Below are 22,105 nucleotides of genomic sequence, written 5' to 3'. Positions count from 1 at the left end.
CAAAACAGGACGTGCGTCCCCAAGGTCACACAGCTGTAGCTGTCCGGGCCAAACGAGACCGACCCTCCAGCCCCTGATCTTCGCCTCCCAGTGAATTCGCAAAGACTCAAACTCCTTCCCTGAGGGATTGGCTGAGATGAGAACCGTCCTCTGAAACGAGCTAATGATTGAGGAAAGCGTTCTTCTGTTCAGGAAACTGTCTCGGAGGTCCCGGTCCGCGGAACAGCCTGGACTGCGAGTCGCCCCGTGTGCGTGCCCCTCCGTGAAAAAGTCACGCCCGCTCCCTGAGAGGCGGATCGTCCGGTCCTGAGTCTCCCCACTGCAGTAACATTGCTGTCCTCACCTGCCCCACTCTTGTCCTGGACACGGACCGTGGGTGGGACCCCTAGTGTTCTCCGTTCATTCACCGAGCTGCTCCTCCCCAAGAACGAAAATATCTAATATATCAAAAATAAATGGTTCTGACCCCGTTCCTCTCCCGGCAGCTCAGGCTCCGTGACAAGGACACCGGACACGCTGCAGCCTGCCTGCCTGGCCCGCTTTCTTCTCAAGGCCCCTCCATTGGTCTCTGGCTCCAGGGGCCAGCTGGGACCCCTCTCAGACCAGCCGACCTGAGGCTGCCATCCGTGTTTCCTCCCCAAACTCACCGCTGCAAGGCGACAAACTGATTTAATTCACTGTCTCCTCCATCTGAAGACAGACACCACTAGGGCAGGTGCCTTGAAAACTGGCACAAAGGCCAGATTCGGCCCTGGCTGTGTGGCTCAGTGGGTTGGAGTGTTGTCCTGTACCCCAAAGGTTGTGGGTTCCATGCCGGGTCACAGCACATACCTGGGTTGCAGGTTTGATCCCCAGTTGGGGAGTGTATGGGAGACAGCCAATGTTTCTCTCTCACATCATTGTCTCTCTCTCTCTCTCTCTCTCTCTCCCCCTTTCTCTTGAAAACAAACATATCCTCAGGTGACGATTTACAAAAGGAAAAAGATTGACAGATTCAGCAGGTGCCCCTCGGGAGGCCCCCAGTACAGCTCATGTACCAGCATAAGTAAGGTGACCGTGACACGGGACCCAGGCCCCCAGGACCCCTGCTGGGGAGCAATGACATGGGAGAATTTGAGGTAGAAAGTAGAACAAAAACATCAGGTCTATGTTTGTAGTTACCTCTGGTGGAGGAGGGCGGGCAGGTTTTTGGGAAAGATCTGTATTTCTCCCAAGACCAGTCTTGCGTTACGGTTCATCTTTTTTTCAGCTCGGCCGAGTACTGCTTTTGTGTGTGTGGGCCTGAATTACTTAGAATAATAAAAAGACAGTATATTGGAGAAGAGAAAGTGTAAAGGGTAAAGGAGAAAACTGTAAAAGTTTTAGAAATGAGGTGGTAGCTGGAGGTCAATGATGATTCTTCAGATGGGATTGAATGTATGTTACAGGAAATTAGAGGTTTTTATTTACATTTTTTTCTTTAATGTCCACCAGCAGCATCTGGAAAAGTCAAAGATGGGTGTGCTGGACCATTCAAGAGGATTCACCTTTTGTTTTTTACCCATCACCCAGGCATGTGTTTTTATTGATCTTATAGAGAGAGGAAGAGAGAGAAACACTGATGTGAGAGAGAAACACCAATACGTGCCCCGACCGGGGATTGAACCCACAACCTAGGTATATGCCCTGACTGGGGATTAAACCCAAAACCTTTTGGTGTACTGGCCGATGCTCCAATCAACTGAGCCGCCCGACCAGGGCTGGATGTGCCTTTTTGAAGTGAGAATCATGAATCCAAGATCCACAAGAAGCACCCGGGAAGGACTTGTTCAGCGGGTGGGCTGCGAAAGAATTCTTACAGAGCTGTTTCTTCCAGGACGAAAAGCTTCCGGGCTGGCTTTCTGACTCCCTGTCGCTGTCTCCCCACCTTTCAGGAAGGAAACAGGTTTGCCATTTGACAAATACCGATTCTAAACTAGAAAGAGCACACCCGCCCCGAGGGTGCCAGAGACAGAATTGGAACAAGAAAAGGTCTCCCACTTTCCAGTTCTCGGTGCCCCGGGGCTCTTAAACCTTTTGAAATCAGATGCTTTTTACAGCCACCACTTCCCCTGCGGAGTTCCCGGGGAAATGTCTACATTGGGGACCCTGCATGTAGACCGAAAACTTAGGAAGAGGCCCAGCATCCAGGCACAGCTGCAGTCCTGACGAGGCAAGAGGCATGAGACCTCAAAGGATGTTCAGCGTGCCCTCCTGCCTTTGCTGTTTCCTGCTGCACCTCGAATGCTCCGCGAATAGCAGCATTTTTTCATTGGTTAGAGAGAGAGAGAGAAGCGTAGGTTTGTCTTTCCACTTATTGACACATTCATTGGTTAATTCTTGTATGTGATCTGACTGGGAGTAGAACTCACAACCTTGGTGTATCAGGGCAATGCTCTAACCAACTGAGCTACCGAGCCAGGGCCAAAACAACAGCATTTAATACATGTTGACCAAAAAGTAAAAGTTAAAAAAAAGCCCTGGCCTGGTAGATCAGTTGGTTAGAGCAGCATCCCAATACGTCAAGGTTGCAAGTTCAAGCCCCAGGCAGGACACATACCAAGGTTTGGGGTTCGATCTCTGGTCAGGGCGCCTACGAGAGGCAACTGATCAATGTTTTTCTCTCACATGGATGTCTCTCCCTCTCTCCCTTTCTCTCTCTTCTTATCTCTCTAAAAGCAATAAAAAATATTTCTTTGGCTGAAGGTTAAAAAAATTAGACAACAAATTGATGTCTCTCACTTTCTCTCTCTAAAAGCAATCAATAATTTTTTCAATGTTTTAGATAAATGTTTACCAGAGACTGCGGGGTGCACAGTTCTGAGTACCGACCACGCATCAGTGCGGCTGACAGACACAGCCAGCACCACCTGCAGAACTGAAGATTATTACTCCAGGCTGTGAACCACATAAAATATTTTTTAAGTACTGATGACTTTGTTTAAGTCAAATTCCTGGACTTGTAATCGATGACTTAAAAACTTCCAAGAAACACCCTGGCTGTTATGGCTCAGTGGATTGAGTGCTGACCTGCGAACTGAAAGGTCACCAGTTCGATTCCCAGTCAGGGCATGTGTCGGGGGTTTTGGGCCAGGTCCCCAGTAGGGGGCGCATGTGAGAAGCAACCTATTCATATATTTATCACACATCGATGTTTCTCTCCCTCTCTTTCTCCCTCCCTTCCTCTCTCTACAAATAAATAAAATCTTTTTTAAACCTCCAGAGAAAAATACATGCATAAAATGCAATTTTACATACTGTAAACTACTAAAAGAAATGAAGAGGCTAACCAATCCTTAGGCCTTTTACCAAGGGAGACTTTATTTTTTTTACACATAAAACGTTCCCTCACAAACTCTGTTCCTGTCCCAGGCAGAGTATGTCTGCAGAGGGTGCACGATTTGAACGCTGATTATTTTCATATGAAAAGTGATTACAAGAAGCAAAGCTGTAGCTAGCTCAGGAGAAATGCCAACGGAACAACATGGGCCGTTGGGGTTGGGTTAGAATGTCCCTGTCTTTTGTTACAGAGCCTGACGGGAAGTGTTGTGAAATAGACATGCTCCCTGTAGGGGAACCTTGGGTAAGTTATCTTCTATTTGCCACCGTTGGCTGGCAATCGACTGAATAAGAATGCAGGTGCTAAAGGTCTGCAGCCCAGAGCACCCCAGGTAAGCACCTTGTCGCCCCACGAGCGGCCTTGGGGGGTGTTCTCCCAGTGTGGGTGTCGGATCCAGCTTGTCTTCCTGTGCTGCGTTGTATTAGTTCCATCCCATCACGACGTGGACCAGAAGCAGGTAGCACATGCCCACCGTGGAGGAGACAACCATCACTGGGAAGCCCAACCTGAAACACAGAGCAGAGGGGATTGTGGGGTCTGCTGGCTGATGATGAGACCGAAGCTGATTATTCTATCACTGTTGCAAAATAATACGGCCCCAGAAGCCTTCTGCCCCCGCAACAAGGCCTAGGACTCTTATTATCAGAAATCAAAACCGTGGTTTCTGCCTCGATGATGTGGACACCTGCCTCGACTGACGTTCCCCGCTGCATGCCAGTTTATTGGGGACCGGCTTAACAGTTTTGCAAGTTTCTAATGGGCTTTGCAGAGCCTCAGTCTGTTCCGGCTTGACAGGGTTTGCCTTGAGGATGGCGCACTGTCACTGTGTGTTACTGGGACATTACTTAAATTTGGGGATGTGATCTGTGACTGCGTCAGCTTCCAGTGGTCGTTCCAAGGAAGCTGGTTTCCCAGGAAGGTCAGATTCCCACCGAGCCCTGAAGTCCCTCACTCTTGGAGCTGGGGGAGCTTGAGAGGTGGGGCTGGGAATAAGCTCTCATCTGAGGAAGGTAGGGTGGACGAACAGGATTTTCTTCTGTATCTGGTGAGGTGTAAGGTGTACAGACAGGCAGCCACTAACACAAAAGACGACATGAGAACGCGAAAGCTTCCCTCACCGTGCACATCCCACAATGCACTTGTGTTCCCACAAATTCCCATCCCAATGGACAGATCCCAACAGATTCTTCCTGGGCATCTGGGGTCCATGCTTTGAAGCCACTGTTTGATGCTATATTGTCACTGAGGAAAGTCGCTGAAAAGGCCACGTTTTTTGTTCCAGGAAGTATTTGATAAAATTCAACATTACCAGTAATTCGTGGTAAAAGCTTTCAACGAAGTGGAGATCAAGGGAACATAATAAAGGCCATTTGTGACAAGTTCCCAACTCATACCACACTCAGTTTTGAAACACGGGAAGCTTTTTTTCTAAGATCAGAAGCAAGACAAGGATGCCCACACCACTTTTATCTAACACAGTACTGGAAGTCCAAGCGTCAGCAATCAGACAAGAAAAAGAAATAAAAGGTAACCAAATTGGAAAGGAAGAGGTAAAACTGTCACTATTGGAGGGTGATATGATATTATATATAGAAAAGACTCCACCAAAAACAACTATTAGGACTAATAAAATAAATTCACTAAACTTACAAGATACGAAATCAGTATACAAAAGTCACTAATAACAAACAAAGAGAAATTAAGAAAACAATCCAGCCCTGGCCGGTGTGGCTGAGTTGGTTGGAGTGCTGTCCTGTAAACTAAAAAGTCACGGTTTTGATTCCCGGTCAGGCCACATGTCTGGGTTGAGGGTTCAATCCCTGGTTCGGATGCATACAAGAAGCAACTGATGGATGCTTCTCTCTCACATCGATGTTTCTTCCCCTTTCCTTTCCTCTCTCTCTAAAATCAATACACATGTTCTCAGTGAGGATAAAAAAACAATCTATGTACATTGTATCAAAAAGAAATACTTAGGAATAAATTTGATTTGTACACTGAAAACTATAAGACATTGATGAAAAAAAATTAAAAGATATCAATACATGGAAAGATATTCCATGCTCATGGATGGAAAAATTAATATTGTGAAACCATCCATAATACTCAAAAGCAATATGCAGATTCCGTGTAATCCCTATCAAAACGCCAATGGCATTTTCCACAGAAATAGAACAAACAATCTCTAAAATCCGTACAGAAGCACGGAAGACCCTAAATACCCCATGCAATTTTGAGAATGAAGACCCAAGCTGGACAAATCACGCTGCCCGATCGAAACATTTTACAAAGTTAAAGTAATCAAAACAGTGTGGCATCAGCATGAAAACAGACACATTGAACAATGAAAGAGAGTCAAGGGCCCAGAAATCAGCTCACTCATATGTGGCTCATTAATGTATGACAAAGGAGCCAGGAACTCACAATAAGAAACGGACAGCATCTTGGATAGATGGTGTTGGGCAAACTGGACAGCCACATGCAAAAGAATGAAATCAGACCCCCTGGCTTACATCACACACAAAAAATAACTTGAAGTGGGTCCCCTATTGGAACGTAACACCTAAAACCAGAAAACTCCTAGAAGAAAACACAGGCAATGAGCTCCTTGACATCAGTGTCAATGATAAATTTTTGGATGTGACAACAAAAGCAAAAATAAACCAGGACATCTATATCAAGCTAAAAAGCATCATGCAAAAGGCAAAAACAGAAGCCATCCACAAAATGAAAAGGCAACCTCGTGCATGGAAGAAAATATCTGTAACTCATACATCTGATAAGGGGTTAGTATCCAAAATATATAAAGAACTTGTACAATAAGCTGATGAAAACATCGGGCAGATCATCTGATATTTTCCCAAAGAAGACAGACAGAGGGCCAACAGATACTTGAAAAGATGCTCGGCATCACTAATCATCAGGGAAATGCAGATCAAAACCACAATAAGATGTCACCTCACACCCGTCGCAACGGCTATCACCAAAAAGGCAGGAGACAACAAGAGCTGGTGAGGATGTAGAGAAAGGGAACCATCAGGCGCTGTTGATGGGAATGTAAGTTGGTACAATCATTATGGAAAACAGTATGGAGGTTTCTCAAAAAGTTAAAAATAGAACTAACGTAGGATCCAGCAATTCTACTTCTGGGAGTTTATCCAAAGGACATGAAAACAGGAACTCGCAGATACACGTGCCTCCACATTCACTGCAGAATGATTTACAGCAGCCAGGACGGGGAAGCCACCCAGGTGCCCTCCGACGGATGCATGGAGAAAGGAGGTGTGTTACAACATATACAGTGGAATAGTATTCAGCCATAAAAAATGAAATCCAGCCATTTGCAAAAACATTGAGGACCTGGAAGATATTGTGCTAAGTGAAATCAGTCTGACGGAGAGAGACCAATACTGTATGATCTGACTTATGTATAGAATCTAAAAAAAGGCATAGAGGCACAGGACAGGTCGGTGTTACCAGAGGCAGGGGGCTGGGTGGGGAACACGTGTGGAAGGGGTGGAAAAGTACTAACCTCTAGTTATGGGGTAAATGAATCATAGGCTGGAATGAAGAACATAATAATTATAGCTAATCATGCTGTGTTGTATATTTGAAAGTTGCTAAGAGAATGCATTTCAAGTTCTCACAAGACAAACATTGTGTAACAGTGCGAGTGCCCATGTACACTTTTGTGGACGTGTTACCACTTTGCAACGTATACAAATAACAAATCATTATGTTACCTGTTTGAATATGTTACCTATTTGAACATATGTTACCTATGTTACCTATCCCAGTTTTGAAAATGGTTTTTTAAAAAGTGGCCTTTCCAGGGGGTGCCACGGGGGAGGGGGGTTATGGGTAAAAAAGGAGAAAGTGACAGAGGTACCAATGGCCAGTTATAAAAACAGTCACGGGGACATAAAGCACAGCACAGGGAATGTAGTGAGTAGTATTGTCATACTGTGTATGGCGTCGGGGTACTAGACTTATTGGGGTCACCACTTCAGAAGTTATATAAATGTCTAATCACTGCACTGTGCACCTGAAGCTAACATGATATTGTATGTCAACCGTGATTGAAAAATATAATAATTTTCCCTGGCTGGTGTGGCTCAGTGGATTGAGTGCTGGCCTGCGAATCAAAGGATCGCCGGTTCAATTCCCAGTCAGGGCATGTGCCTGGGTTGTGGGCCAGGTCCCCAGAAGGGGGCACGTGAGAAGCAACCACACATTGAGGTTTCTCTCTCTCTCTCTTTCTCCTCCCTTCCCCTCTCTCTAAAAATAAATAAATAAAATATTTTTTAGAAAAGAAAAATAATTTAAAAATAAATACATAAATAGTGGCCTTTTGATGTAATATATCACAGGTGAGGCAAAGTTTAAGCACAATTAATCCTTATTAAGTTGACCCCATTTTAAGAATTCAGATCTCTTTTTCATTTTTTTTTTTTTAATTCAGGGCTACCGCAGTTACAGGAGCATTGGGGACACACGATTTCAGTAGTCGACTTTAACTTTTAGCATCAGTCTTTTGCTGCATCTGAAACTGGTCGAGTCTACTGAAAGTTCTAAAACCCAAACAGCTCTTCTTTCAGGTTACAGCATTGTTCAGAAGAGATCTTGCCGGGCAGGCAGTATGTGCTTGTCCGTGTTCCAGGTAACACATCCACACCAGAAGAACCCCCATAGAAAGGACAGGTGGGAAGCTTCGTGTTTGACAGGCACCCTAAGAGGAGCTGATTTGATATTACATCCATCACCTAAGGCACCTTCAGAAAAAGAGAGCCCTAATGTACTGGTCTTTAAAACTTTCCACCCTGGCTGGGTGGCTCAGTTGGTTAGAGCATCATCCTAATACACCAAGACTGCAGGTTCAATCCCTGGTCAGGGCACATCCAAGAAGCAACCAACAAATGCATAAACACATAAAACAAATTGATGTTTCTCTCAAAAAAAAAATCAATACATAAAAGTTCTAAACCACAACATTGTGCTTAAATGTTTTAAAAATTATGTATCATGGAGGAAAAGAAATGTGGTCTCATCAGAAGTCATGGGGTGGCAGGAGGGGAGAGAGCGTGCTAGAACTTTCCCTGGGTTCTCACGACAGCCTCCCGTGTGGCCACCAGCATCCAGGGGCGGAGAGAAGCCAGGACGAGTACCAAGGGGAGCCTGTTGCCACCTGGGAAAGGCCAGTCGCAAGACTAAACCCCATGCAAGAAAGGGATTTGAGAGTTTCTATATTAGCATAAAGCTACACATTAGGCCCCTTGCAGGAGAAGAAAGAAAAGATGCAGGAATTTCATTCATGGTTATTACATTCCAAGCATCGTGCTATGAGCTGCATGTGCGCCTTTAATGAATTTTTGCAGCAGCATCGCACGTTACGGGAGGGAAGATGGGGCTCAAGGCATTGCTCTAGAGACAGAAATCAACTAGAGCTCGGAGGTGCTAATGTTCTGGGGGTTTCCTAAAGTCGTCGGCAAAAGAAAGCATATGCTAGAAATAGCGGAAATGTAGCTGAAAGCACAGTCCTACTCTTCTTTTTTAAATCCTCACCCGAGGATGTTTATTAATTTGAGAGAGAGAGAAAAGGTGGGGGGTGGGGGGAGACAAACATCGATCGGTTGCCTCCCATATGTGCCACGACTGGGGATCTAGCCTGCAACCTTGGTATTAAGTGCCCTGACCTGGAATTGAACCTGCAGCCTTTAGGGGCACACATGATGCTCCAACCACGCAAACCAGCAAGCCACAGTCACAGCCCTTATCTTAAAGGGATTCCTTTTAATGTGCCTGGCCACGCCCCCCATTACTTTCAAGGAAGTGTCGTATCAAAGCAGCCAGGCCGTCTGATTCCTGAAAACCTGGGGAGAAGGTGGACTGTTTGCTCTGCCATCATCCCTCTTCCTGGTGCCCCAGCCCAGGCTGGTCAGTCCTGGACAGTGGGCTGCACCCTGAGGCTGACTCTGTTCCCCCGCCCCGCACCCACCCCCAGCCACCATTGGCCACTAAGCATCCTCCTTCTGAAAGTGGGCTCTGGCTTCTTCCCACAAAGAGCTCTGTCCCTCACTAGGACGCCGCATGGGGAGGGTTCGGACCTGTAAGCGACACCAAGCCCAGGTCCAGCCAGCTGCCTGCCGCTTTGAAAGCCAGTGCTTGAAAGGCAGGCGCTGGTGTAAGGAAAAATGGTTTGTGTATTCAGCAGCCAGCAGCCTGAGGTGATGCGGAACTCGGGTCCTGAAGCCCACCTCCACCTCTCAGCGCACGCAGGGGTTTCTGGGAGGGCGGGGAGGGAAAGCAGAACAACGGGATCAGGGGTGGGGGTTGAAAAGTTTTCCTCGTGCACAGGAGCGCAGTCCATTCCAATAAAGACATCAGAACCGGTCAAACAGCGGCCTGGTGCATGCCGTCCTGGTTCAAGGTCAGCAAATCTCCCAGAAGTCGGACGCCTGGGAGTCAGCTTCTTGTACAAACATGCAGTGTATCTACAAGCTACAGGGGCAGCACTTGCCGAAACAACATTAAAGTACGGTGGGGTGGGTTACATAAAGGCTACCTTCTTTCCCAACGTGGGATCCTTTGTACGTCTCTCCGTGTCCTTCAAGATGCAATTCCAAGGTCAAAAACCTTTGAGAAACACTGGCTAAAGAACGCCACGGGTTACTTTGGAAATTAACCTCAGGATCCTCGGAATCTATTAGTTAATGTGCCGGGCAGCTCCCCAAGGGTTGGCTGTACCACGCAGTGTTTCCAAATGGGTCTGCCCCCGGGTACCCTCTGTCCTTTGTCCCGGGTTACTTCAAGCGAGCAGCGTTCTGCGGGATACACTTTAAAGAGGAATGGGCAGAAATAAGGTTGCAGGACCACGCGTTAGGGACAAAGCAAGAGCCAAAGCCTCTTTTAGCTACTTAGGTACAAAGAAAAGGAAGACGAAAAGGTCAGGGCTTGTGTTTTTTTGTCTCTGAACAAAAGTACGAGGGGGAACTACTCTTGCTCTGACCTAACTCAGAATTACTGTGACCTTATGTAAAAGTACCTTCTCTGTCTTCTGGGGTGAGTGTCTCCTTTCGTAAATGTCACTCCGTCGTGGTCATCTAACACATCACCAACCTCTCTCGATGCTCTTGTCTCAAATTGGACATTTCCAGGATTACAGGGTAAAGCAGTAGAGGGTACAGGGGGGCAACTATATGGAGATGGGAGGTGTGACGTTGGGCGGTGAGCACACAACGCAATATACAGATCATGTATGACAGACTTGTACATTTGAAGCCTGTGTCACCTTATCAACCAACGTCACCCCAGTAAATTTTTTTTTTTTTAATGTGAAACCCAATGTAAAAAGACAAAAGAGTTAGCCACCTCACAAAGCATCCCATCGTGGGCTCTGACTGATAAAGGTCTCCTTTGCAGTTCGTCCAATGCCGTTTGTCCTCACGACTCCTCATTTCTATTCCAGGCAGCACGGTGGAAATGCCATTTTGCCCCACAGCTCCCAAGGCCCGCGGTACTCTCTCTCCCAGGTTCCGTTCGCCCAGTGCCTTCAGTTCTTTGTCTGATCAAAGGGATTTTAGGTTTTTGACCATTCTTATCTCTGCCTGCGAGCTCACTCCTGTGTCCCTCCTCCTTACATATGAAAGCAAACTGCCCCAACCCCACGCGCTGAGTGACCCCCTCAGAGCATTCGCTTCCCCGTGACTTCATCGCTCAAAGAGGACGACGTTTTTTGACTTTCATTTTGTCATTAATTGATATTGATTTCCTGAGATCTTCAAATTTCAGGAGATTTAAATGGTGATCTTAACATCTATTTTTTTGTGTGTGTAATTTATCATCACTTTTTTAATCTTCAGCTGAGGCCATGCTTATTGATTTTAGAGGGAAGGGAAAGGAGGGAGAGAGAGATGGAGAGAGAGAGAGACATTGATGGGAGAGAGAAACATCAATCAGCCGCCTCTCATACATGTCCCGACAGGGGATCAAACCCGCAACCTTTCAGGTTACAGGATGATGCTCCAACCCACTGAGCCACACCGGCCAGGCCTGTGTAATTTATCATCTTTAATAACTGCATCATTGACTGTATTAGACAGCAGGACACTTCTATAAACTGTAAAAATGACTTACATATTGGATGTTAGCATTACGGAACTATGAAACTAGAAACAACTTTGGGGGCAATAGTGTCAAAAGCATCGTTTACCCGTGAAGAAAGTAAAGGCTGAGTAGTAAAGCTATTTACTACAGTTGGTTCCTTCACGATGTTTTTCAGCCTCTGCCACGAGCCTGACGATATTCCCCACACTGGAGATCTGCCGATGGGGAAAAATATCGAAGACCCTCTGCACTCTTGTGACTTACATTGTATTTCGAAGAAGCAACTAACACTGAACCCAATTTTTCCTCTCGCTCAGTCTCCCCTGGCCTCTCTGTTTTCCTGTCTCTTTCTTCTCTTTTTAATATCATAACCCTTTAAATATGTATATACACACACATATATATATATTCCAAAACTGATAAGGAACCATTTATATTTAAATAAAAGCTCAGTTAGGACCTAGCAGGGTAGCTCACTTGTTTAGAGCATCATCCTCAAATGCCAAGATTGCAGGTTTGATCCCCGGTCAGGGCACATACAAGAAATAACCAATGAGTGCATCAGTGAGTGGAAGAAGAAATTGATCTCTCTCTCCTTTTCTTTTTCTCTCTCTCTCCCCTCCCTTCCTCTCTCTCCCCCCTCCCTTCCTCTCTCTCCCTAAAAGTCAATGAAAGAAAATTAAATTTATAAATAAAAGCTAAATCATCTCCAACAAGTCCAACTCCTATGTTTACTACTCGAGTTTCCCCAGCCCTCCAAGTCACCCATTTCCCACCCATAACCCTTGCTTCCCCGTGCATCAAGAACTGGGATCTACGCCAGAAAGTTAATGTCAGAATCCATCCAGCTGTGAAACCTTGTTCCTGCGAAAGAGCAAAGAGAAATATTTGGGCAGAGCCCATAGGTGCCAGAGATGCGGAAGAGAATGCCACCGTAACATATGAAAACTTGGAAAACCTCCGAAACCATGGAAAGAGAAATAAGGATGAACTTGGTTGACGGTGAAGACGAGGAAACATTTAACAAGAAATTCTGAAAATGCCATGAGAAGACATCGCTTTAGAATGTGACTGCATTCTCGGTGGGAATACATGAACGTTATATCGGGAGGAAAAAAAGAATTTAGATCCAATCAGGGTCTGTTGCTCGTCCGCAGAGATGAGCTGCCCACCGACGGCAGGTGAGGCTGCGGCCCCCTAGGGGCTGGCTGAGCGTGAGGCCGTTCTGCGTCAGAGAGCGAGTTTGGGTCCCACTAGGTACGTATCCCTCCGCGAGAGCCTGGGTCCCCACGGAGCAACCTCGACGACAGGAAATAGAGGAAAAAAAGACAGTTTGATCTTCCTATGTCATGCTTCCTGACAGAATACAGCCGTCGAAAGAAAAAAAATGGGGAGACTGCCCCATCGAACATCGCGGTATTTCCTAATGCAAGTTGAGAGGCCGCGTATGTATCACACATTTCCTTATCAGGGACATACTAGAAATTTGTATTTTGTTGCCAAAACTGAAAACCACAGCAGAAATATCAATTCCCATAAAAGTGCCCATTGAGCCCTGGCTGGTGTGGCTCAGTGGATTGAGCACCCGCCTGCGAACTAAAGGGTCGCTGGTTCCATTCCTAGTCAGGACACATGCCTGGGTTGCAGGCCAGGTCCCCAGTAGGGGGTGCACAAGAGGCAACCACACATTGATGTTTCTCTCCCTCTCTTTCTCCCTCTCTAAAAATAAATAAATAAAATCTTTTTTTTTTAAAGCGACCATTGCTAAGAAGAATCCATTCTTTGTACATCTTTTGCTTGTTCTACCGCTACTCATTCCATATATTTCAGTAAAAACCCTCTGGCCAATTGTTTTTGCCGACACTGTGTCGGGTGATTCTGATTCTGGAAGGGTCATGCCTCAGAGAACGGGGCCTGGAAACAGCCCACCCTGCTCTCCTCGCGGACCCAACTCAGCATCTTTCCCCGGTCCTCCGATTCCTCATTCCCTTCTCCCCCTGCTCCCCTTAAAAGCATTACTGGGGGCCCCATCACATCAAAGGTTTGAAGACCTTTAATTTCCTTGCTCATTCACTATCACGCATTTAGAAGCCCCAGAGCAACTGCAAACCAAATAAGCCAATTCTTGCCTTTAGGAGCTCCTACATCTGCAGAGGGGGCAGCACCGTGCACAACTGCCATCACACAATGTGGTGTGTGCGACTGTCCTTAGCTGTGCTGACCGGGCCTTGTTCATCAACCCGTTTGTCAGACTTTAAGGTGCTGGGCTTGGGGCTAGGTCCACGGGATGACAGGAAAACGCAGGAGGTGTTCTCAGTAGGGGAAGGTCATCGCGTCCTGCCTGACAACAGCCAGGTTGCTGGCCCACCCCTGTGATCTATAAATACTTCATTAAAAAGGTGGTGCCCACATTTGCCCTGGCTGTGTGGCTCAGTTGGTTGGAGCATCGTCCTGTACACCCAAAGCTTGTGGGTTCGATCCCCAGTCCGGGTACTAAATGTTTCTCTCTCACATTGATGTCTCTCTCCCTCTCTCTCTCTCCCCCTCCCTTTCTCTCTAAAATCAATAACTACATCTTTGGGTGAGGGTTTTTTTTAATCCCCCCTGAAGGGAGGCTGCATGGTTTTTCCTGGGCCCCCTGCCCATCCCCTAGACCCATGCAAGCCCCATGTCCGCAGCCCTTCCTCTGTGTGGTTCTTCCAGAACCATCCAGTACACACACACCTTCCCCAGACCTGCAGCTGTGGCAGCTGAGTTAGGAGCTTTTGTTTTCATCACGCTGAACCCCTGTTCCCTGGGTTACGTCATTCTGGATTCTGCTGGTCTCACCACCAAACAGCCAAGAAAAAGGCCAAGTTTATCCCTGAGTCCCCAGTGTCCCTAAAGCACTGTGCTGGTCCCCCTGGACCGAGACAGCAAGGACCGGAGTCTAGAAAGGAAGGCAGAGAGGAAGAGAGGCGCCCTGCATGGACCCAGAGGCGCCTGCAAGTCTTGACAGCCCCTAGGCGTTTGCAAAACTGGAACTCTGCTTTTCACAATCACCTGCAAGGTGGATGGATTTATGTCGTTTATCCTGCCAGCTCCGAAGGACGCGGAGGGGCACCGGGCCTAACGAAGTGACTCGTGTAGCCTCAGACCATCAGGGCCTGGCCGTTCAGAGCCTCAGGCATCTTATTTGCGAGACAGCTTCTGACTCGGACCAGAAATTGGTCACCTGCATAGCTCAGCTAGGTTTTTAAAATACAAGGCTCAGAGCAAATTAGCTCTGTGGCATCTTAGGCGCGTTTGGTGAACCGCAGCCGAGATCTGATAAGGATAGTGTTATCTTTTCTCTTCAGGGATGTTTCCAACGCACGGCCAGCCCTGAGGCAGCCGAAAACCCTGCAAAAAACAGCCGTCTGCCATTTAAAAAATAATTGCAGATGAATCTTAGCTGGAGATTTTCTCCCGTCAAGATGTCCAGGATTTAAAAAAAAAAAAAAAAAATAGCAATTCTTCCTTCAGTTGCTGCATGCATTACTGAAACAAGTTTTATGAAATGTTTCTTTTTTAGCTATGAAGATTTGTCCGGAGTTCTTGTTTTAATTTTGCTGCCCGTAGACTCCTAGGGTTTGAGAGCAGGAAGTCTCCTGAAGGTCGTGGCCAAGTCGTTCGTTCATTCATTCATTCATTTGCTCAGGGAATGTCTGCTGTTCCCCCTGACCCATAATTCCTCCAGATATGAGCAAAGGAGAACAAGGTAGCGACTGCAAACCAGGGGCACGGCCCGCCAGCAGGTTGGGTGGGAGGCAGGCCAGCGTCCTCTGAGAACACGCTCCCTGCACTCCCGGCACACATTATCCCCTCAGCCCCTCCCTGGCTGGTGACCTCTGACCCCATTCCCTCCACAGCAAAGCCGGGTGCTCCCCCGCACAGACACCCTGGGCTTCACACCTGTGAAAGGCAGGTCCTGAGCAGATGTGAGTTTCCCAGAACAAAGCAGCCGGAGGCAAAGGAGGTCTGTCCGCTTCCAGATCTTTCTGCAGGGCATCGGGGCTGCTTGCAAGGGGATGTAATGAGGGGTACTCTGGTTCCTTCGCGTCTGCTTTCCCTGGACTGACTACGCTGTTGCTGTTGGACGGGCCGGGTGGGTGGACATGCCCACCTGTGGGCTGCGAGACCCTCCGCGGCCCTCTGGGAAGAGAACACGTTGCCACACTGCACACACACTACACACAGCCCCGCACACAGTGGGGCTACGGAACACCCTCGGTGCAGAGAGGGGGCCTGGCAGGGACACAGCCCCGTCACTGAGGTGTGACTGTACCCTTTCCACGTATTAACAGGGCTTCCAGCGGAAGCCTCGAGGGGGCCACAGGGAGTGGGGTGCACAGGGGACCCATTTCTGCTTCCACCCTTGTGGATCCCATGTAGGTTATCCAGCCTTAAATCCTCAGAATCCAGCTCAGTGAAATAAATGCACGTTTCTTGCATCGCACCTACCATGGGCCAGGCTCGTCTTTACAACTTCCTGTTACCCCCAACCCTGCTCAGCCAACGTCCTGACCGAAAAAGACGTCAAGGTGGCCCTGCCAGGGTTGGGGTCCCTTGTGGGGCTGCACCAACGAGCTCAGTGGGTTACAGAAAAGGCAACAGAACGTCTCAGCCCAAGCTCCAGGAATACAGGGGTTCGGCACAAATAACACCTCTTTTTATTACAAACTTTCATTACAAAATCCTAAACATGTATTTCTCTAATGTGACCATATCATATTCAAGCACACCATAGGACATTTTAGGTGAAATGTTCAAATTAAAACTATACATTATCACACCCACATTATTACCCTACCCACCACACTCAAGCAGGAGTTCCTTCTGCGGGACCCCGGATATATGGCACTGTACACACACTTGTCCCCAAAGTCCTCATAAATAGGAAGAGGGCAGGTGAAAGTGTCACCTGGTGTGTGCTTATTATTTGTCAAAGCACAGGGTTTCCCATAGGAGCTGGCACTGCTTTGGGGAGGCAGCGCAGCCCTGGGAAAGAACTTAGAAGTGACCATGGAGGTTGTTGGGTCAGAGACACGGCTACTGGGTGGAGCTGGGGGATGCAGCGGGAGCCAAGTAGAAGGAGGGGCTTAGGGATCAGAACCCCACTGGTTTCCTAGAGAAAAGCTCAAAGACATTGCATGGAGCCCCAGGCCGGGTAGCTCCATGGGCTGCAGTGTCATCTGTACATCACAAGGTTACAGGTTCAATTCCCAGTCAGGGCACACGCTTGGGTTGCAGGTCAGATCCCAGTCAGGGTGAGTACCAGAGGCAATTGATTGATGTTTCTCTTCTTCTTCTTCTTCTTTTTTTTTTTTTTTTTTTTTTTGCATGCCCCATACTGGGAACCCGGCCCACAGCCCAAGCATATGCCCTGACTGGGAATCAAACCAGGGACCCTTCGGTTCGAAGGCCTGTGCTCAGCGTACTGAGCTACACAAACCAGGGCCTGATTGATGTTTCTCTCTCTCTCTTTCTCCCTTTCTCCCTTCTCCCTCCCTCCCTCCCTCCTTTCCTCCCCCTCCCCCTCCCTCCCTCCCTCCCTCCCTCTCTCAAATAAATAAACACAGCCTCAAGTGAGGATTAAAAAAAAGAGGCTGCATCCAGGATGATGAAGGAAGGCTGTGTGTGCACAAAACCCCAGGCTTTGTGCCCCGTGAAACAGCAGCTGTGCGTCGGCCCCTTGGGAAAGTGGAGAAGCCCAGGGCCAGCAGCCATCCCAGGGCCCAGGGTAAACCACAGGCGTTGTGGGTGGGCGGGATCGGCGCCATGCTGACCGCCCACCATGCACAGACAGGGTGCCAGGGTCGCCTGTGCAGGGGCGCGTCCACCCTGTTCTACTCCCTACTCACTGCCTGAAATCCCCACAGAAGCCTACGCAGGACCCCGCCGGTACTGGAGGTGCCGTGGCCCTGGAGACCCATAGGCGGTGTGAGAGGACCACAGGTCGCTGTCAGTTCAGCAGGCGCACGGTGAGGAGCCATTCTTCACGCTCCAGGTGCACTGACAGTGTGTCCCTTTCTGCAGATTAAGAAATGATTTTGAATTCCCGACACTTCCCCTGTGTCCGCGCCTTGAGGCTGCAGCTGCTGTGTGAGCAGCCCATTGTCAGGGGCAGCAGTGACTCAGTAGCTGATACACCCCATCCTGAGGGGGGGTCACTGTCAACCTCAACTCACCATGGAGACACACGCCAGGGCCTCTCCTGCCCTCCTCACGCGTTTCTAAACTGTTCTCTTTAAGGCCGCTCCACCCTCCCTGAAACGTCCCCCTGTGGAAGGCACGGCAGGAACCCTGAGGCCACTACCACTTCCAGTCCTTTTATCTCACTGCATCTTAATCTACAGATTAGGGGCTAAAATGGAAGCAGAGCAAAGAAAGGAGTTTTATAAGAAGTAAACGGGTGAAAAGATCTTTAATTTTTTATTGATTTTATTTTATTTTTCTAAGGTCTTCTATTTATTTATTTTTGGAGAGGGGAAAGGAAGTGAGAAAGAGAGGGAGAGAAACACCAGTGTGTGATTGCCTCTCGCACGCCCCCCTACTGGGGACCTGGCCCACAACCCAGGCATGTGCCTTGACTGGGAATCAAACCAGCGAGCCTTTGGTTCACAGGCTTCCTGGCACTCAATCCACTGAGCCACACCAACCAGGGCTAAAATCTTTTCAAAAATAAATAAAATAAATAAAAACAAGGCTGCATGTTATTTACAGTAGCCAAGATCTGGAAGCAGCCCAATGGCCCATCAGTAGATGAGTGGGTAAAAAAGCTGTGGTATATTTACACAGTGGAATAGTACACAGCAGAAAGAGAGATGAAACTCTTACCCTTTGTGCGACAGCGTGGATGGACGTGGAGAGCATTATGCCAAGTGCAATAAGCCAGTCAGAGAAAGACAAATAATATATGCTCTCACTCACACGTGAAATCTAATGAACACAATAAACTAACAAACACAATAGAAACAGACTCGTAGATACGGAGAGCAGACTGACAGCTGTCAGAAAGGAGGGCTTTAGGGGAGCTGGGTGAAAACGGGGAAGGGATTGAGCCAAAAGGAAAAACCCTCATAGACGCAGACAACAGCGTGGCGATGAGCGGGGTGGGGGGGGGAGGAAGAGGAGGTGCAGGGGGGACAAATGGTGATGGAAGGGGACGAGACTTGGGGTGGCGAACACACAGATGATGTATTGTAGACTTGTACACCTGAAACCTACATAGTTTCATTTACCAAAGTTACTCCAATAAGTTCAATACAAATTTTCAAAAACCAAAGCTGCAGCTTTAAGGAATCCCATCTCCACCACGGTTTCCTGCAGAAGGAGCCAGATGGGCTCTTTGACAGACACCAGCTGCGCGGGGCTCCGGATCCACATTACAGCTGGACGTGAAGACGCCCAAGCAAGGTTTTCATTAGCTGAGAGAGCTCCTAATACGCAGCTTTTAAAAACATGATTATTTCTCCACGTCGCACACGTGGAGGCCGCTCCCTCTGCAGTTGTCAGGGAAGCTCTCGGAAAAACCCGCCCGGGAGTGGACAAAGCAGGACCAGCCTGTCTGGAGCAGCCCCTGGGGCTCAGCGGACGCCACTCACTCATTTGCTCCATATGCGTTGAAGACCTACTGCATGCAGACACCATGCCCATCCTGGGGACCTGTCCTTAGGGGCCTTTTGCTCTGGTCAGGGAACAGAGAGAGCAGACAGCCACTGAGCGCACGTGCACTCTGGGAGGTGGAGGTGGTAAGGGAAGAAGAGGCAAGGGAAGGGGTGGGGCTGTGAGGAGCTGGCCCATGTGGCCTCTGAAAAGGATGCTTGGAGCAGCAACCTGAGAGAAGTGAGCCTAAGGCAGGGTAGTGAGGACCTAGGAAAATTCCTTGGCGAGTAGAATAGGGAAACTGAGGCACACAGCTGAACTCTGTGGCTGAGCAACTTACAGATAGATATCAAAGATCACCTCCCTGGAGAGGACATCTAGGCCTCAGCTGGGTTTCAGCTCCAGGCCCAGAAAAGCAGCAAAACCAGGTGGGTGAAGAGGCCAAGACCAGCTGCAGTGACTGAGGACCCCCTGCCCTGTCCCTGACCAGGGACAGTGGAGACCAGGACCCTTAAGGGACACACCTGGAGACTGATGACTATTCTGCTGAACCCTCCCCTGAGACCGCCCCTAAGATTCCCACCTGCCCAGACTTGCAACCAGGGCAGTGAAGAGCAGCGGCAGCTCATCCCAGGCTGACCCCCTGTACCTGTCCCCAAGGCCCCCTCTTCTCTGGCTTCCCAGTGAGCAAAGGCAGCCCAGCCTGGGCTCTCCTGTTGCTCCTTCTGTGCTAAGCCCTTCCTTGTTTCACTGTCCCCAGCTTTAATAAATGGCCCCTCACAGTCACTGGGACCCCTGTTGTGAAATCTTTCCCACACAAAGTCAAGTACCCACTCACTATCACTGGCCCCTGGCAGCCCCGCTCAGGGCTGGGCCCCTGTCCCGCCCGTAACAAGGCACCATGTGCCTGAATGGTGGACAAGAGTCCCACGGAGAGGTAACAGCCAGGATAAAAAGCGTGGGGCAGCCAAGGGCTCAGAATGTTCAGAACTCAGTAGAAAGGCAGCAATGAGGAGGGGATGGTTGAGGGGGGCAGGAGGAGGGGGAGATGCGGTCAGATGGGATGGGCCAGGGCACAAGGCCTCACACGCTGCCATGGGGATTCAATACACAAAGGGTATCATCTGACCACATGGGATTAAATTAGATAGCACTTAAAGAAAAACCTTGGACCCTGGCTGGTGTGGCTCAGTGAATTGAGCATCGACTGGTGAACCAAAGGGCCGCCAGTTCGATTCCTAGTCAGGACACATGCCTGGGTTGCAGGCAAGGTCTCCAGTAGGGGGCGCATGAGAGGCAACCACACATTGATGTCTCCCTCTCTTTCTCCCTCCCTTCCCATCTCTAAAAATAAGCAATTAAAATCTTTTTTTAAAAAAAGAAAGGAAAATCTTGGAAAATGCCCAATGAGTTGGAAACTAAACAACAGATTTTAAAGGAACCTGTGACTCAAAGAAGGAATGCAGAGAGAAATAGAAAGCCCTGTGCTTTGCATGAAAATGAAAACACAGATGATCAGAACACAGAGGACGGCATTAAGGCGCCCTGCAGAGAGATCTGTGGTACTAAACACTGTGCTCCAGAAGCACCCCGTCATCGACCTCGGCTTCCCCTTAAGAACCTAGAAAAAAAAGTAAAGCAAAGTGAGCAGAAGAAAATAACAAAGATCAAATCCTAAATCAATGAGCTAGAAAACAGAATAGCAAGGAAGTCAAAAGTAAGTTCTTGCAGAGTGTCAATGAATGGGTCAACTTCTAGCCCAGTCGGCCAGCAGAAGAAGAGAGAGAAGACATGAAGTATGAATGTTGATTGAATGAGAGCAGTAACAGCACAACAGATTCTATGGATATTAGAAGTCTATTAAGAACATCATATGGACTATTTCATATGGTAAGAGTCACTCAAGAAGTGGTACATAACACAGATAGCTCTGTATCTATTAAAGAAATTGAAATCGTGACAAAAACACTCTCATAAGGGCCAATCCACAACCCAGGTGGCTTTACCGGTGAACTGTACCAAAGATATGTGGCTGAAATTATCATCATTCTACATAGCCTCTTCCAAAAATTAAATAAAGTAGAAAACTCCCCAACTTGTTCAATGAGGCCAGAATTACCCTGATACAAAAACCACACAAAAACAGTAAAAGAAAACTACAGAACATTGCCTTTTATAAATAAAGAAGTAATATTCTTAAAATTTTTGCAAATCTAATTCAACGCTATAGTCAAAGGATAATATGTCATGACTGAGTGGGGTTTATCCAGGGATGAAAGAAAGGTGTAACATCCGAAGACTAAGCAGCACTACATTAATAAACTAAAAAAAAAAGGCATGACCATCTCAACAGACACAGAAAAAGATCTGAAAAATCCAACATCCATTCATAATAAAAACTCAGCAAACCGGGAATAGAAGGCAAATTCCTCAAACTGTCAAAAGGTCTCTAAAGACACACACTCAGTGGCTCAGTGGATTGAGTGCCAACCTGCAAACCAAAGGGTCGCCGGTTGGATTCCAAGTCAGGGCACATGCCTGGTTTGCACGCCAGGTCCCCAGTAGGGGCCGCACGAGAGGCACCGACACATTGATGTCTCTCTGCCTCTTTCTCCCTCCCTTCCCCTCTCTCTAAAAATAAATAAAATAAAATCTTTAAAAAAGAAAAAAGTAAGTAACACGGTGACCCCCAGGGTCAGGGGGTGGGAGTTGTTTCCTGTTGAACAGGGACAGAGTTTCAGTTTGGGAGGGTGAGAAAGTCCTGAAGAGGGATTGGATGGTGGCGACGTGACACGACAGCGTCAATGTACTTAATGCCGCTGAACCGTACACTTATAAAAGGTAAAAACAGTGAATGGTAGGTTTGGTTATTTTATCACCACCAAAAAAAAAAAAAAAAACAGTGGTGGAGGACCGCACACTCACCGCAACAACTGCGGTGCATAAGCCTGTGACACCTGTAAGCAAAAGTGTGGAAAAACAGAGATTCGCATACACGGCTAGCGGAAATGCGAAATG

The 22,105-nt window shown here is 47.9% G+C and overlaps 1 protein-coding gene across 1 annotated transcript in view; it reads right to left on the bottom strand.

The window, feature by feature from the left end:
• Positions 1 to 3,324: 3,324 nt before the first annotated feature.
• The window catches only part of OCA2 (OCA2 melanosomal transmembrane protein), a 147,591-nt gene continuing 128,810 nt past the window's right edge, over positions 3,325 to 22,105 (bottom strand). The window contains exon 24 of the mRNA XM_024561890.3: positions 3,325 to 3,864. Within this exon, the coding sequence (XP_024417658.2) occupies positions 3,780 to 3,864 (85 nt within the window). The 3' untranslated portion in view covers positions 3,325 to 3,779. The remainder of the gene's footprint in view (positions 3,865 to 22,105) is intronic.

This window comes from Desmodus rotundus, chromosome 10 (assembly GCF_022682495.2).
Source record: "Desmodus rotundus isolate HL8 chromosome 10, HLdesRot8A.1, whole genome shotgun sequence".
NCBI classification, from domain to species: domain Eukaryota; kingdom Metazoa; phylum Chordata; class Mammalia; order Chiroptera; family Phyllostomidae; genus Desmodus; species Desmodus rotundus.
Note: the sequence above shows the minus strand (reverse complement) of the source record. Positions and strands in the feature narration are given on the sequence as shown.